Source organism: Sus scrofa, chromosome 10 (assembly GCF_054392235.1).
Source record: "Sus scrofa isolate SSC_HxYL_T2T_F1_AM1 chromosome 10, Sscrofa_HxYL_maternal_Yorkshire_Landrace_v2.0, whole genome shotgun sequence".
NCBI lineage: Eukaryota > Metazoa > Chordata > Mammalia > Artiodactyla > Suidae > Sus > Sus scrofa.
Genome location: NC_139392.1, coordinates 70884851 through 70902447, shown reverse-complemented (window position 1 = coordinate 70902447; position 17597 = coordinate 70884851). Strand labels below are relative to the sequence as shown.

The 17597-nt window shown below is 39.9% G+C and overlaps 1 protein-coding gene across 3 annotated transcripts in view; it reads right to left on the bottom strand.

Moving 5' to 3' along the window:
• MRC1 (mannose receptor C-type 1) overlaps nt 1–17597 on the bottom strand; it is a 119319-nt gene that overhangs the window by 19382 nt on the left and 82340 nt on the right. The window contains 7 exon segments of one of the 3 annotated variants that reach the window (NM_001255969.1): nt 690–922; nt 4570–4672; nt 8129–8295; nt 12744–12858; nt 13903–14045; nt 15055–15155; nt 16893–16960. In NM_001255969.1, coding sequence (NP_001242898.1) covers nt 690–922; nt 4570–4672; nt 8129–8295; nt 12744–12858; nt 13903–14045; nt 15055–15155; nt 16893–16960 — 930 coding nt within the window. 3 annotated transcript variants of the gene reach the window in all.

Genomic DNA, 17597 nt, shown 5'->3' with positions numbered 1-17597 from the left:
TGGATATATGGATGAATGGACGGATGGATGGATGGATGGATGGATGGATGGATGGATGGATGGACGGACAGATGGATGGATGGGTGGGTAAAGGAGAGATGGATCCCAGGGCATAAGAGAAAACTCATTTTAGGAATATTTTGGCAATTCCAGCACCACTCTTAGATCTGTGCCGCATCCCTCACTCTAATCCATCCTCTGCCAACCTTCCTTCTCTGTTGTGGCATATGGGGAATTGACTGAAATGAGATTTCTCACACAAGGATGGAAGCTGCAGAACTTCAGGACAGATAACACCTGCAGAAGGACTTGCACAAAAAGTAAAGAATATCCTCATCGCCCAGGGACTGTGTCCCTGATGGAGTCTTAAGTCCTATAGTTATAATTGTGACACTGGAAAGACACAAGTTGCTGCTTATAAAACTGGTTAGGCACAGAATATAATTTTAATATCCATAAGCAATACGAGAGTTCACATAAGTTAGATAAGTCTGACAGACATCACTAACTTGCAAGATCCTTAGATGCACTGGGTCCTAGAAAGATCACGTCTTGTCATATTGGTATTGTTCCCAGTGCCCAGTGGATTCTTACACAGAACAAGGGTATTCAGAGGAATGAGCAGAAGAGAATCATATTCAATCACAATGTATTAGTCATTCAAATTGCACCTGTTTCTAGCATCTTACCAAGTTACTGTTCAGGGCGATCCACACAGGCTCACTAAGTGCTTGCATTTGCATCCATGCAAATGCATTACTGTAGGGGTCTAGAATGCTGGCAATAAGGGAAGAGTGAAGCTTGCAATAATCAGCAGCTTCGTGCCATTGTAGCTTTAATTTCGTGAGAGAATAGCTACTTTCACCATATTTAATAAAGCCATCTGTTGGAATCGTTGTTGGAGAACGAGGCAAGGATGAGTCTGGAAAAAAAATTCATTATTTTCATTACCCTTAACAATAAACATGACTTGAGTGCCGTCAGTTCATGACTTTTGTATCTCATACATCATAAAAATAATCTGAACAGCACAAATTCAAACCATCAGTTAATATTTTCACGAGCCATTTCAGACCAGAAAACAAAGTCCCATTTTTTAAAAAACATTTTTAGAGTATAGTTGATTTGTAGGGTTGTGTCAATTTCTGCTGTATAGCATAGTGACCCAGTCAAACATATATACGTACATTCTTTTTTTCATACTATTTTCCATCATGTTCTATCTCAAGAAATTGGATATAGTTCCCTATGCTGTGCAGTAGGACCTCATTGCTCATAGAACAAAGTTCTACTTTTTTTTTTATGAGTATTCCTGATTGATTTAAAGAACCTCCAAACTCTATTTAGAATATTAAGGTAAATATATGATCATGTTTCTAAACTGCAAAACCAAAAAGACTTACAAATACAATGAGATCTAGTATCTAGATGAAAGAAATGTGAAGTATAATCCTGGAAATTAAAGAGCATGCATCATCCTGTCAACACTAATCTTTTTTTTTTTTTTCCATCTTGGTTACATTCAAGGTCAAGGACAGTTTTCCTCTCCCTCCCTCTCCAATCTGTTCCACTCTATCCATGAGTTTGTATCTATTTGACTTCACCTGGAAATAATGGATCTTCAAGAGTTTGGTCTATGCTCTGGAATGAAGTCAGATCATAGTTCCCAGTTCATTGATGCCTGTCTTTACTCTTATGTTGATTTCCCAGGTGCTTCCCAGAAGAAGCCCCTATCTTATTCAAAGTGACTCAAGGGCTAGAGCCTTTGCAAGCTAGAGTCAGCTTGGGCTTTCTGATGGTGCTCCCTCAATCTCTTAGCATGGGGTTCTAATAATTACTCTAGACCCACCCATATCTTGAGCCACTCACTTTCTAGACCTGCCCCCACCCCCCAAAAAAAGTCTTGTTTCTGCATGCCTTAGCTGAAGCCCTAGAGCAAAACAGAGGTCAGTGAATAACAACCAGAGGTTGAAATCTGGTCTGCTTTCTGTTTTTGTAGCCCAGGAGTCTTTAAATGGGGGCAGGGAGATAGTATTTAGTGACATGTAAACATTACATGAAATAGAAGTTTGTGTCCAAAAATTTTCAGTGTCACACAGCCAAACTTGTCTGCTGATGGACTGTCTACCATTTTCCACGATTACAGCAGAGTTGAGTCATGGAAACAGAGACTTTATGGCCTGCAAAGCCTCAGTATTTATAATCTATCTCTTTCAAAAAACGTTTGCCAACCTCTGGTCTAGGGTTCTAGATATCTCTGCCTGCTGATGTCACCCTGGCCAATTCTCCGACCTGTTCCACTGTATACCAACCCAACCCATCATCTGTTCCGTCACTCCACAAATGTCAGACTTGCTTTTGATGACTCTAGTTAAGACAACATTTTTTTTTATTTTTTTATTTTTTTGGCCCACACCACAGCCACAGCATCATGGAATCTGAGCCGCATCTGCGAGCCATGCTGAAGCTTGCGGCAATGCCAGATCCTGAAACCACTGAGTGAGGCCAGGGATCGAACCCTCATCCTCATGGATACTATGTCCAGTTCTTAAGCCCCTGAGCCACAACTCCAAGGCAACAATTTTAAATCAGTCGGGAGGACGGCCTCCCCTTTCTTCTGCTGTTGCTGCCACCTTGTGTTGGCAGAACAGCATTAAACACAAACTCCTAGGATCCTTACCTGTTACAGTTCATAGGAAGCAAACAGTCTTATCACTTCTCAGCTTGAGGCGAGCTGCGTTTGTCTTAATATCATTGCAAAAGTCTTGGATTGCTACCAGTGGCAAATGAAGCTTGAGATAAAGCTATAAAAAGCCTCATGAAAGGCTATGTGCAGCTAGGAAATTAGCTCATTTATCCAATTAGCTGTTCATTAAAACACTCATTAAGAAATTGTAAGGAAAAAATAAACTATTAAGAGGTTATTTTCAAGTGGTTAGCTTGTGGGTAATTTTCTTCTCTTTACGCTTTTCTATATTTTCTAAAATTCCAGCAAGACAGGTCTTATGGATTTTTAAAGTGTTTTTATTCATATATATTCATCTGTATTTATTCAGCTTGATATTCATATATCTTCACATTTATATGAATTCATATATGGTCATTCATTTTAATTCATATATACTTAAATATATGTTTAAAAATAAGGAACACATGTTCTTGCTGAAATTTTCCAAAATATAGAAAAGCATAAAAATGAGGAAAAAATTGCTCAGAATCTAACCACCTAAAAATAACTTCCGAATATTTTAGTTTTTCCTTATAATTTATATTTAGAGAGAGAGAGACAGAGAAGTATATATAATACATACAATATGAATGTAAATATAGAGGGTTGGTTGGTTTGTTTTTAGGGCTGCACCTGCAGCATATGGAAGTTCACAGACTGGGGACTGAATAGGAACTGCAGTCGTCAGCCTATGCCACAGCCACAGCCACAGTCACAGCCACAGCAACTCGGGGTCTGAGCCGAGTCTGCAACCTACACCACAGCTCATGGCAATGCCGGATCCTTAACCCACTGAGCGAGGCCAGGGATCGAACCCACAACCTCATGGTTCTTAGTCAGATTCGTTAACCACTGAGCCACAATGGGAACTCCAAGATTTACATTTTTAAAGACACGGAATATCTAATAATCCATGAGGCATATAGGATGTCTCCTGACAACACAGTTCTCAGATTACACAGGTTGAACTGAGGGATCCATACTCTGACATTTTTTTTTAAAGGTACAGGTAAGCAAGCATCCCAAATTTCCAACAAAATTGGAAGTTTAATCTGTGCAACCTCAAGTTAAATCTGTGCAAAGTTTCTGGTAATGAAGGAGGGGGCACATTGACAAACAAATTGCAGAAAATGTCACCCTTTTGGTCTGTCACCAGCACAGAGGGATTCAAGGGAGAATCAAAACTTGTTGATGTGCAAGGGAATGGTCATCTTTGTAGCAAAACTTAATTTTTTAGAGCAGTTTAAGGCTCACAGCAAAATTGAGGGAAAAAAGCCTTTTTGGTTCTCTCTCTTTTTAAATTTTTTGCTGGGGGAGAGCGGGGAGGGAGTGAAATGGACTGAGAGTTTGGGGTTGGTAGATGCAAACGATTCCATTTAGAATGGATAAGCAGGGAGGTCCTACCGTACAGCACAGGGAACTATATCCAATTTCTTGCAACAGAACATGATGGAAGACACTATGACAAAAAAGAATGCATGTAGGAGTTTCCGTCAGTGGCTCAGCGGAAGCAAATCTGTCTAGCATCGATGAGGATGCAGGTTTGATCCCTGGCCTCGCTCCGTGGGTTAAGGATCCAGCATTGCTGTAGCTATGGTGTAGGCATACAGCTACAGCTCCAATTCAACCCCTAGCCTGGGAACCTCCATGTGTCATGGGTGCAGCCCTAAAAAGACAAAAAAAAAAAAGAATGTATATATAGGTAAGACTGGGTCACTTTGCTGTACAGCAGAAATTGGCACAATGTAGTAAATCAACTACACTTTTACAAAAAGTCATTTCTTAAAAAAATACGTAAAAACCCTACTTCTTGGAGTCAGGCAAGGTTTGATAGAACTTACCAGGCAGAGTCTGGCATATATAACCTCGTTTATTGTCACAGATGTCATCCATCCATTTTCCTGCATCCCGTGATTTCCCTCCAATAATAACAACACAATCGGCCTGCATATTTATGGAGAAGGGGGGAAAAAGCCAAATGTAAATCAACAATTTTTTTTTTAATGGCTGCACCCACAGCACATGGAAGTTTCTAGGCTAGGGGTCAAAAAGGAGCTGCAGCTGCCAGCCCACCCCACAACCATAGCAACACCAGATCCAAGCCGCATCTGTGGCCTGCACCACAGCTCATGGCAATGCCAGATCCTTAACCCACTGAGCAGAGCCAGGGATTGAACCCATATCCTCATGGATACTAGTTGGGTTCTTACCCCGCCAAGTCACAACAGGAACTCTGAACAATTATTTAAAACCAATTCAAGGGAGGGGAGGAAAAAAATAAGAAAATAAGAAAATCAATTCATGAATAAGCAAAGAGAAAAAATCCTTTATCCCTAACCTCCAAATTTTAGGATAGTCCTAATTCTAAAGTAGCACCGACCTCTTGCTATTTTAATTGAAAATTAAGTAGAGTTGGGTAACTTTGGGAGCTAGTCCTGAAAAATCAGAAATCTCATGAACTCCCTCGTCCATTGATTCATCTCATCAGTTCCCTGAAAGCTACCCTAGCTTTCACTATGGCCAGAGGTGTCTTCTCAACTTCCCAGTCTCACTATCCCATGAGCATCAAAGATCAGGAACCCCTAATCCTACATTTGAAAGATTCTCCACTCATTCTCATCTTCCTTCTTAGCTTTTCTTGTCTTTCAATATCCTGGCTCAGCATCCTTGCTCTCACCCAGGAACTCTTCACAGAACAAGCATGCTTCAACCACGAAATGCATATGAAAATATCCCTCCTACTCTCTTTATCAAACTATATTTAACCTTCTTCATTTTACAAGTCCTGAAATAATAACATAATATACATGTTTTGATTCCATTTTTGTGGAATATAAACTTTATATTTTTATACACACTGAGAAAAAAAATCTAGGAATGAAACCAATGAAAAAAATTGTTTCTTTTTCTCTGTAGGATTACAAAATATGTTTCTGTTGTCTCTCCTTTTTTTTTTTTTTTTTTTTTTTTTCTCTTTTCCTTTTATGGCTGCACCTATGGCCTATGGAAGTTCCTGGGACAGGGATCAAATCTGAGCTGCAGCTGTGACCTACTACGACAGAGCCACAGCAACACTGGATCCTTAACTCACTTTACTGGGCTGGGGATTGAACCCACACTACCTTAGAGACAATGCTGGATCCTTACTCACTGCACCACAGTAGGAACTCCCCTCCTTTTCTTTTTTTTTATTTTTTTGGTCTTTTTATGGCCGCACCCACAGTATATGGATATTCCCAGGCTAGGGGTTGAATCAGAGCTACAGCTGCCAGCCTACACCACAGCCACAGCAACGCCAGATCCTTAACCCACTGAGCAAGGCCAGGGATTGAACCCGCAACCTCTTCATGGTTTCTAGTTGGATTTGTTTCTGCTGTGCCATGATGGGAACTCCTCTTTTTCTTTTTTTATCTAAAAATAAAAACCTGTGCAATAATGAATTTCGTTTTAAATAAAATGTACCACTCATCCATGGAATCTTTCTAAGTAAACCCTATCTCACTCCATTATACTTCCCAGCCCTCTTTATGTAATGAGGAGTCAAAGAATTTCTCCCCAGGAGCTCCCATCATGGCTCAGCAGAAAAGAATCTGACTAGTATCTATGAGGACACAGGTTCAATCCCTGGCCTCGTTCATTGCGTTAAGGATCTGGTGTTGCTGTGAGCTGTGGTATAGGTCACAGACACAGCTTGGATCCTCCATTGCTATGACTGTGGTGTAGACTGGCAACTACAGCTCGGATTCAACCCCTAGCTTGGGAACATCCATATGTGGCAGGTTCGGCCCTAAAAAGACAAAAAAAAAAAAAAATTCTCCCCACAAAATCACTTACCCTTAACTAGAATGTATCTACCTGGACATAGCTACCAAGTAAATCATCAAAAAGGTGCCATTTTGATTTAGATCAAATCATTTTTCTGCTCAATTTTTTATTTTCTGCCTCTCTGACCAAGTCCAAACTCTTTCCTAGGGCATCTACATTTCTCTAAATTCTGCTTTCCATCTTCTAAAGCTGTTCCTACTTCTTTTCTGTGTGAGACTCCTGTGACATCCAAAGTCCTTCACTCCTGCCCAAACCCGCCACACACCTTTTTCTTGAAGACTTTATTCACCTTCCCCACTTAACATGACCGTGCCCATCCTCTTGCCATGTTCCCCTCATCTTTATGTTTAAATGTCACTCACAGCTGATGCTTCTTCATATTCCTTCTTTCCACCAAATGAAGAGCTCCATAAATATGTGTTGACTGATTAGATTGCTCTATGCTGTAAGTTTCTTTTCTCCTAACTGCTATCATGCTTTAAAGCTGATCCTCTCATTAAGCGCTTTCTTTTTTTCTTTTTTGTCTTTTTTTTTTTTTTTTTGTCTTTTTAGGGCCACACCCATGACATATGGAGGTTCCCAGGCTAGGAGTTGAATTGGAGCTGCAGCTGCCAGCCTACACCACAACCACAGCAAAGCGGGATCCAAGCCATGTCTGCCACCTACACCACAGCTCTCGGCAACACTGGATCCTTAACCCCTGAGCGAGGCCAGGGATCGAACCTGAAACCTCATGGTTCCTAGTCGGATTTGTTTCCACTGCACCATGATAGGAACTTGTCATTATGCACTTTCACTTTGTTACTGTCTTCTTTCTTACCTGAGACTTGGGGTCTAATTTAAGTGTACTCTTTTTCAAGGTAAGAATAAAATCTTATGTTTCTTCATGTATTTCACAATGCCTAGTATACTGTTTAACACTGATTAGTTGACGTCAGTGATCTAAGATTTTAAGTAGTAAAATAGGAAATTCATTTGTGGTACAGCCAGTTAAAGATCCCGCATTGCCACAGCTTTGGCCCAGGCTGCAACTGTGGTGCAGGTTTGATCCCTAACCTAGGAATTTCCACATGCCACGGGTGTAGCAAAAAAAAAAAAAAAAAAAGTACTAAAATAAAGAAGCAATCATCTGTCTTTTAGGTCAATGTACAAAAACACTTAGAGTGTTTGGCACACAGCAGGCACTCTGCAAAAGCTAGCTCAATAATGATGGTGATGATGACGATTATATCTTTAAAAGCAGTAGCCATTTAGGGATAGCTGCTGCCAAGAACATTGCCAACTCTGGGTTCAAGGGTACAGGCTGACTAACACATAGGTCCACCCTGGAGCTGGCTTTCCCCTATTCCTCACATGGTGACCACCCACTTACCCTCGGCACCCCAAAGATGAAGAGTTCTTAACTGAATTTATACCCCTTCCTTCAAGGCTGGAACAGACTGAAAGTTAAAATCTGCAAGAATGAATCAGATCAAGGAGTACTCTGGTAGATGTTTCACAGACGATTAATCCCTAATATGGCAACTTGAAACAAACGGACAGTGTATGGAGAGGTGACCTGAAAGTGATATTTACATCTTCATAAGAAAGACTGCTCCTTCTCCCACCAGGATAACCTTTCCCCCAGTTTGTATAATGAACTCCTCGTCCATCCGTCCAAAGGAAGGTGTGCTCTGAATTGACATCATTCAGCCCAGTCCAGGCGTTAAAGGTGGAGTCCTTCATATGATACGTAAGAAATGCTGAAAGAAAGTTTCACAAGACAATTTTAAACTTTGGAGAGAGATACTCAAAATACAGATAATATTCAAATACATTAATTTACAACTACTGAGAATGTGACCAATGTCTTTATCATCATCCAAAAGCACTACCATGAAAACACACTCTAGCCTGAGCATCATGTTAGCACAATAAAAGTCCAGGTTTTACCTGGGTCACTGCAGAGAGTTGTACAGGTTGTGTCCTGCCCAAGGGCATTGGGGCACTGGGGCACTGGGAAAGGGGAGGCTGAAGTCCATCCCATGTGCCCCACTCTCTCTTTTGTACTCCCAGATCTGGGCTGTGGCTGCCTACCATCCTGCAGGAGGAAGCCCATTTTTCTAGTTCACACACAGTCCTCCAAGTTAGCAGATGTCCTGATTCTGTAAATAAGATAATCTGATTCTAAAAACTAAGGGGCAAAGAAAGCTCTTCATCCAGAAAAGTTATGAAAATAAAAACTATTTTCCAAAACAAAAGGCATTAGGCTGATAAAACTAAAAACAGATTACCATATGATCCAGCAATCCTACTCCTGAGCATCTATCCAGAGGAAATCATGACTTGAAAAGATATATGTACTCTAATGTTTACTGCAGCGCTATATACTATATACAATAGCCAAGACATGGAAGCAACCTAAATGTCCATTGACATAGGACAAAGAAGATATGGAACATATATGCAATGGAATACTACTCAGCTATAAAAAAGAATGACACAATGGCATTTGCAGCAACATGGATGAAACTAGAGATTCTCATACTTAGTGAAGCCAATGAGACATGAGAAACAAATATCATATATCACTTATATGTGGAATCTGAAAAAGGGATACAAACAAACAGACTCACAGACTTTGAGAAAGTTCTGGTTACCAAAAGGAACAAGAGGGGGGAAGTAGGGGTGGACTAGGGGGTTGGGATGGAAATGTGCTAAAATTAGGCTACGACAATGCTTGTATAACTATAAATATAATAAAATTCACTGAATTATCTTTTTATAAAAGCATCTGGCTGTTGATCACCACCCTGGATCACCAAACTCAAAGATCTACTAAGTTGGAACTCCTCCCAGGTGGCCAACTCCTAGGGGTCAGTAGCCATCCACAGAGCGTGCCTGAACCCAGGAGGCACATCCTGCTGCTAAGGGCTCACATCACTGGGAGAGAAATTCTAGAAAAATTCAGAGAAAGTGGGACAAATATGGTTGCTTGTGTCTTTATCAATTCTGCAGCAGAGAGGATAGTGGCAAATATCCAGAAGCTGTAAAATGGACATGGCCCCCATCCCCTCCCCACTAGCCCACCTGCCTCCCCCACCACAGCATCTGCCTCCTGAGGCCATCTACCTCACCTGCTGGGAGCCATGGACACCAGGACACTAGATGGACACCTCATGGGTAAGCCCTGACTCTATAGAACAATTTCCAAACATAGATGCTTAAACATGACTCCTGGATACAAAGAGGAAACCAGATGGCTAAGCACTTGAGTTTCTAGTAGAAAATATAAAAAATTATCTGTTGACTCATGCACAAAGAGTTCCTTAAAAGGGCCACTGCTCCGTGCTTACCCTTCAGCAGAGTACTACATGCCACCACCCTGTTCAGAGATTTGCCTATTTCTCAATGAATTTGAAGTACAAACAATAATAATTTGCTTCTAATATTTTCCAGAAAGAAAGAAAGCATGGGTATATTATTTGTTTTGTTTTCATTTTTATTTCCTAAATAAGATCATAACTCTTGCCCTATTCCCAACTTGAAAGGAAATGTAGAAAAGCTCTACCTGCCAATATTTCAGGACTAACTTGTTTTATGCCAAGAACCACAATAAGAATTCAACAACGTGTGCCTGTTTTGCCAGAAATAATGTTATTTTATCTGAAAATTGTTTCCTTCTGCACATCTCTATTACCCAAGCTCTAATTTTGTTATGCCAGGAATCAGCACTTTGTGGCGAAGAGAGGAAACCAATTATTGTGTTTCTCTGCTGGGTAGCTAAGCTCCAAATGTGGTAGACCAGTTAGAGAAATATGAGTATTATATTCCTAAATTTTTTTTATTGTGTGCTATGGTTTGACACTTTTCTTTCAGTGTCTGGCAAGCGGCTGAACTTGTCAAAGGTTCTCAGTGAAAGCTTGGTTGATTTGGTGGGTAATGTGTTCCAAGAAAGCACATGGTGGCCTTTGTGGAGTGAAATTAACATTTGGGAGACTGCCACACAGGGTTCCAAGGACTCTCTTCTTTCTTATATTTTGTAAGATATGCCATTTTTTTCCAGTAAATGATTTTGCAAGTCACAGAATCTCAGAACCAAAAGGGAACTTAGAAATTATCCAGTCCAAGGAAAGAGAACACACTTACACTGTCGGTGGGAATATAAATCGGTATACTATGAAGAAGAGTATGGGAATTCCTCAAAAAACTGAAAATAGAGCTACTGTATGACCCAGGAAACCCACTCCTAGGCATCTATGCAGACAAAACTATAATTAAAAAAGATACATGCACCCCAAGGTCATAGCAGCATTACTTATAATAAACAAGACATGGTAGCAACCTAAATATGTCTATTGACAAAGGAATGAGTAAAAGAAGATGTGGTACATATATGCAATGGAATACTACTCAGCCATAAAAAAGAATGAAATGGCACCCTATATAGCAACATGGATGCAACTAGACATTATCATACTAACTGAAGCACATCAGAAAAAGACAAATATATGATATCACTTATACATGGAATCTAAAATATGACACAAATGAACTTACCCATAAAACAAAAATAGATTCACAGACATAGAGAACAGACTTATGGTTGCTGGGGGTTGGGAAGGGGAGTGGGAGTTTGGGGTTAGCAGACATAAGCTATTACATATAACAAAGTTAAACAACAAGGACCTACTGTACAACACAGGGAACTGTATTCCATATGGTTTATGGTGATAAACCATAATGAAAAAGAATCTGCAAAAGAATCTATGCATTTACAGAACAATCATTTTGCTGTACAGCAGAAATGAACACAATATTGTAAATCAACTACAATAAAACCCGCTTAAAAAGAAAAGAAATTATCCAGTCCACATCTCTCCCCCATGACATCTGCACCAATTCCTACATACGACAAATATTTATTGAGCTCCTTCCATGCTCTGTACCAGTCAACATGTATGAGTCCTCAGCACCCTTTTGAGTACCTTCCAATCCAACCATTTTCACAGCCCTTTAAAAAACTCAGAAAGCAGCCCATCCAATTAGTACAACCTCCTTATTCTGAGCCTAAATCTAACTCTCTGTCACTGCTACTCACTGGTTCTAAGTCTTCCTTCTACAGTCATACAGAATGATCCTTCCAAGTTCATGTCCTTTCTTTTCCAGGCTCCTTCAAACAGTCTTCACTTGTGGTTTGCTGTGGTTTCAAAATCCTTCACCAGTTTAATTACTTTCATCTGAGTGGCCTGCAGGTGTCAATATCCTTTCTAAAGTGACCAACTTAACCTAATACCCACTTCATATAAGGTGTCCCCAAAAAGACCATGGAAAAGGGGTCTAGAAGTCAAGTACATTTCTCTGGATAACACAATAAATTTTGCAATCTTCTATCTAGAAATGATGAGTTGCCTCCTTCTGTTCTTCAAAGCTCTGGCTTATCTTTACCTTTTATCAATTTTCTTCTCAATTTGTTCAAAGTTTGTATTTAAAAATTAGTTTTATTGCATTATAAGTTACATGATCCCGTGACTAAAAGAGAAGTAAATGGAAAATCAATTTTTAAATTTTATCCCTAGAACTTACTCTACTTCTCAGGCTCTTTGGTGAACAAACTGGTTGAACAAAAACAGAATTTAAGCCGGAAGACCCAGTTTGATGCCCAGCCCTACCCTTAACCCACCAATTTCCTTGACCCAAGTCTCCCTGAGCAGTATTTCCTCATTTACAATAAAGTTATGATTCCTGCTTCATAGACTTGGTATGAAAATGGAGAGACACCTTGTCTTTCTTTTAAAAAAATTTTTTACTACAGCTGATTTACAATGTTCTGTCAATTTCTGCTGTACAGCAAAGTGACCCAGTCATACATAGATGTACATTCTTTTTCTCATATTGACTTTCATCACGTTCCATCACAAGTGATAGGATATTGTTCCCTGTGCCATACAATAGGACCTCATTGCGTATCCACTCCAAATGCAACAGTTTGCATCTACTAACCCCCAACTCCCAGTCCATCTCACTCTCTCCTCCTCCTATGCAAAACACTAGAGAACTAATAAAATAGCTCTCCAGGTGTGTTTGTTTGCCCTTCCTAGCCTTTACTCCGCAAAACCTCAAAAATCGTTTACTGGAAGCAACATTCTAACACCTTAGAGAAGAATTTACATATTTATGAGCATCACTGACTGTAAAATGGCCCACATACCTTGTTCTTTTTCATTGCGTATAGACGCCAGATTTCCTCCAAATCCTATGCAAGCTTTTCGTGCCTCTTGCCAATTTTTTCTTTCTTCTTCAACAAACCCGAAGATTTTGAAACACTGAGATGGAAGAAAAAAAATCAGAGGGATTATGCAAAGATAATAGTGTTTGCTCTAAAGAAGTCAGAATTATTCATAAAGATTATAGCTAAAAATAAATTTTCTCACAACCCAGTGGAGGTTTAAAAAATGAAGTTCATTTTATTACCCACCAATTTTCTTTGCAAAGCTATTTCTCCCTTGCAACAAAGGGCACAACAATTTGTATAATATCTTCTAATAAACTCTCAGTTTCTATAGAGAAATTTTTTTTAAATGGCCGCACCCACGGTATATGGAAGTTCCCAGGCCAGGGATTCAATCTGAGCAGCAGCTTCAGCAACTCTGGGTCCTTTAACCCACCATGAAAGGCCAGGGATCGAACCTGTGTCTCTACAACAACCCAAGCCACTATAGTCAGATTTTCCGTGTGTGTCTTTTTAGGGCCACATCTGCAGCATATGAAAATTACAGGCTAGGGGTCGAATCAGAGCTGAAGCTGCCAGCCACAGACACAGCCACAGCCACGCCAGATCTAAGCCGTGTCTGTGACCTACACCACAGCTCACAGCATTGCCAGGTCCTTAACCCACTGAATGAGGCCAGGGATTGAAGCCATATCCTCATGGATACTAGCTGGGTTCATTACCACTGAGCCAGGTTCCCAGGCTAGGGGTCGAATCGGAGCTGTAGCCACCAGCCTACGCCAGAGCCACAGCAACTCGGGATCCGAGCCGCGTCTGCAACCTACACCACAGCTCACGGCAACGCCAGATCATTAACCCACTGAGCAAGGGCAGGGAGCGAACCCACAACCACATGGTTCCTAGTTGGATTCGTTAACCACTGGGCCACGATGGGAACTCCCCTGCAGTCAGATTCTTAACCCACTGCACTACAGTGGGAACTCCATCTGTAGAGAATTTAGCTTGTGAATCTCTACTGTTCTTGCCTAGAATTTTCTGCAGTGATGAGGTGAGCCAAAGTTAACTTGAAGCCCAAAGATTTGCATTGTCACTCTCCATGGTGATCAGTGCCAAGACTACAACTAAATTTTCTTAGTACCTTGTCATTGTAAAAATTCCAACCTTCCTTACAACCTCCTGGGGCCGAGGGTATGGTGGGGGTAACTGTGGCATTGATGCTACTGTTGTGCCGCTGGCAAATGAAGGCATTTGGATAACCACAATTAATGTCATTCCAAAACCCTGACAAAGAGCAGAACAGTGAAATTAGATTTACATGTTTACCTTTAAAACAGTTTCTTCTCAAAACAAATACCTTTTTATTGAAGTGTAAATTGATCTACAATGTTTTGTTAGTTTTAGGTGTATAGCAAAGTGATTCCGTTATATATGTAAATATATAGATATATAAATAAGGGAATAGCTATATAGAGATACAGATAGATATCTATTCCTATATCTATATCTTTCTCTCTCTATATAACTGAATCTATGTATCTATATAGCTAGTCTTTTTCAGATTCCTTTCCATTATGGGTTACTAACAAGATATTGACTATAAAAAAAAAAGACATTGACCATAGTTCCTTGTGCCATACAGTGGGTCCTTACTGTTTATCTGTTTTATATGCAGTAGTTCAAAACACGTTTTAAATGTGTTTGTATCTTACAAGGAGTCTCAAAAATGATTTGAACTACAAACATCCTTTTTACATAAGAGACTAGGAAAATCGAGGTCGTACCCTTTTGTGCTTTCACTTAAACCAACTTTATAGACAGCTTCCTATGAGCAAAGCATATACGTGGTGTTGCAGATCTACTAACTAAATGGCCAGGCAGTTCTAATAATAATAATCTAATAATACCTAAACTTTACATATATGAAACACTGGCTTAGGGTTTTAGAAGTATTATCTCCAGAATCTTCTCAACAACAGAGCTATTCTGTTATTATTTCCATTTTTACCAATAAAGACACAGAGAAAGAGAAACATTCTGGATATCTTCCTTCTTGAACATGAAACAATGTTTCATAAAATGAAAAGAAGCAAGAAGAATGTGTCTGTTAACAGAGTAAACCTAAGGCATCCATTCTCCTTACAAACGCACATGATGTTGTTCAAATTAGAATTCTCCTTCAGCTTTGCTCCTTTTCTGTCTAAATACCCAACGTGCTGCTTTTAGCCTAGGACTATAGCAAATGACCTATTCCACCACAAGACAAATGCAAGAAGATTATAATCTTAGCTACCTGAATGTGTATACATGGTTACACAGTTTTCATCATCATTTGCAAAATTGGGTTCACCTGCAGCCCAAGCCACATAATCCACCTTGCTGCCATCCATCCAACTGGAAAAGAAAATTCCGGCATTTAGTAAAAGTCCAACGATTCAAGAATTTGGCTACAGCCAGTGATGGGGACAGGCAAATCGGTCAAGACAAAGGGTGCACGGGATCCTTAGCTGACAAGAGAATGGTTTCTAGAGATGCCGGAAGGAAAACCCCCAAGGAAGCTGGAGTTCCCTGGGGCAGTGAACTCCCCCACAGCAACTAGATGCCTGAGCGAGTCTGTCTTCTTTTTCTTCATGGAAGGAGTACCTCCATTCTTAGAGTGAGAGAAGAAAAGGGGATCCCAGTTACCCTGGACATGGGCCAGAAGCAAGCATCTTCCCCTCAAACTTCCTGAGCATGATTCCCATGAAACAAAACCATTCAGAGCGAGACAGAGAATGCAGAGTTTTTCATTAGGCCCATTTTCCGATTTTCCTTTTTTTTTTTTTTTTTTTTTCTTTTTTTTAGGGCCATACCTGCAGCATATGGGAGTTTCCAGGCTAGGGGTTGAATTAGAGCTGTAGCTGCATGCCTACACCACACCCATGGCCACAATGGATCCAAGTCACATCTGTGACCTATCCTGCAGCTGAGGTGATGCCAGATCCTTAACCCACTGAGTGAGGTCAGGGATCGAACCCACATCCTCATGGAGACAATGTCAAGTCCTTAACCTGCTGAGCCACAGTGGGAACTCCCTCTTTTCCTTCCTTCCTTCCTTCCTTCCTTTCTTTCTGCCTGACTGCCTTTTCTTTCTTTCTTTCTTTCTTTCTTTCTTTCTTTCTTTCTTTCTTTCTTTCTTTCTTTCTTTCTTTCTTTCTTTCTAAGGGCTGCAAGTGCAGCACATGGAAGTTCCCAGGCTAGAGGTTGAATCAGAGCTACAGCTCCTGGCCTAAACCACAGCCACAGCAACCCAGGATCCAAGCTGCTTCTGTGACCCATACCCATAACACAGTAATGCCAGATCCTTAACCCACTGAGCGAAGCCAGGGATTGAACGCACACCCTCATGGATACTAGTCGGGTTCGTTTCCACTGAGTCATAATAGAACTCCAGGAACATGCTTACTCTGGTTTCTCCTAAGGTAGGTGAGCCAATTATACAAATTCAGGGGCTGTGAACTAGAAAGAGGCCAAGAGATCATAAAATTTAACTCTCTCTTGTGGGAGATGGCTAAAATGGATGTTTGTTCAGAGGAACAACACACATTTCTCATCTGTCAGAATAATCAGTGAGAATTTGGGTCTCTGTTGCTAAAAATGGCAATAGCACTTGCATGGAACATATGTGGTTAAAAGATCTGTGCAGGGAGTTCCCTTTGTGGCTCAGCAGTTAACAAACCCAACCAGGATCCATGAGGCTCAATCCCTGGCCTCACTCAGTGGGTTAAGGATCTGGTGTTGCTGTAAGTTGTGGTGTAGGTCGCAGAAATGGGAATCATTTTTCAAGTAAATTCAGCATTCATATCTAAGACACCGTCTTTATAGATGATAACAGGTGATGACATCCTAACACAAAGAGGTGACATTTTGCAAGAGTCAATCAGATTTTGAGTTGTTTATTTGAGAATTATAATGTAGAAAATATTTAACAAGATGCTAAAAAATTTCTATTTTTTTTTAAGATGCTTTGTAGATTGAGAGCCTAAAAGGATTTTTCTTAATGGACTCAGCAAAACAAAAGTCTCAACATAACTTTTCAGTATTCATCAGATCACTGTTCTAGGCAAAGGTCTTTTATTTTGATTTACTTACATAAATTTTTTATCCAAGCTGATCAGTAAACCAATAAAATATGCTGGCTGTGCATCATTCTTGTTTACCTAAAACATGGAAGTTCACATAGAGTTCAATCTGTGCTTGAATAATAAGCAGATTCTTAAAGAAAAGCTACATAGTAACAAAGCAGTCAATTTGAGGACTTTTTAAGGAGGCATTCATGCAGAAACTTCGTTGTATAGTCAATGTTTTCCATAAAAATAAAATGAAAAATATGCATGTTATATAACAACCTGCATTTGTGTATCAAAGACCTTAAGTCATTCTCTATAATATGAAATCCCATTAGTAATTAGATGTTATTAAAAACATTTTTTTTAAAACAAAGTAGCCATTTGGGATTATGTGTCTAAGGAAAGACTTCTACATATACACATATTATTTTATTTTATTTTATTTATACATTTATGCAGTATTAGGAAATATCCTGAGAATTTCAAACCATGGTATAGCTACAAAGATGGAGAGGTCAGACTCTAATATCTTTATAATTAGATGAATTTTTAATCTTTCATTACTGTTGAACTTATTTTTCCCTTCTCTCCCTCCTACCTCCTTTTTGGAAAACAATGAAGATGCCATGCAGATTTGTAAAGAGAACGAGTGAGCCAAGAATTCTTGGGAAAAAATTAATTATACCTTCATTCAAATTTTGGTACAACCAAGAAAGAGTTTTGGGTG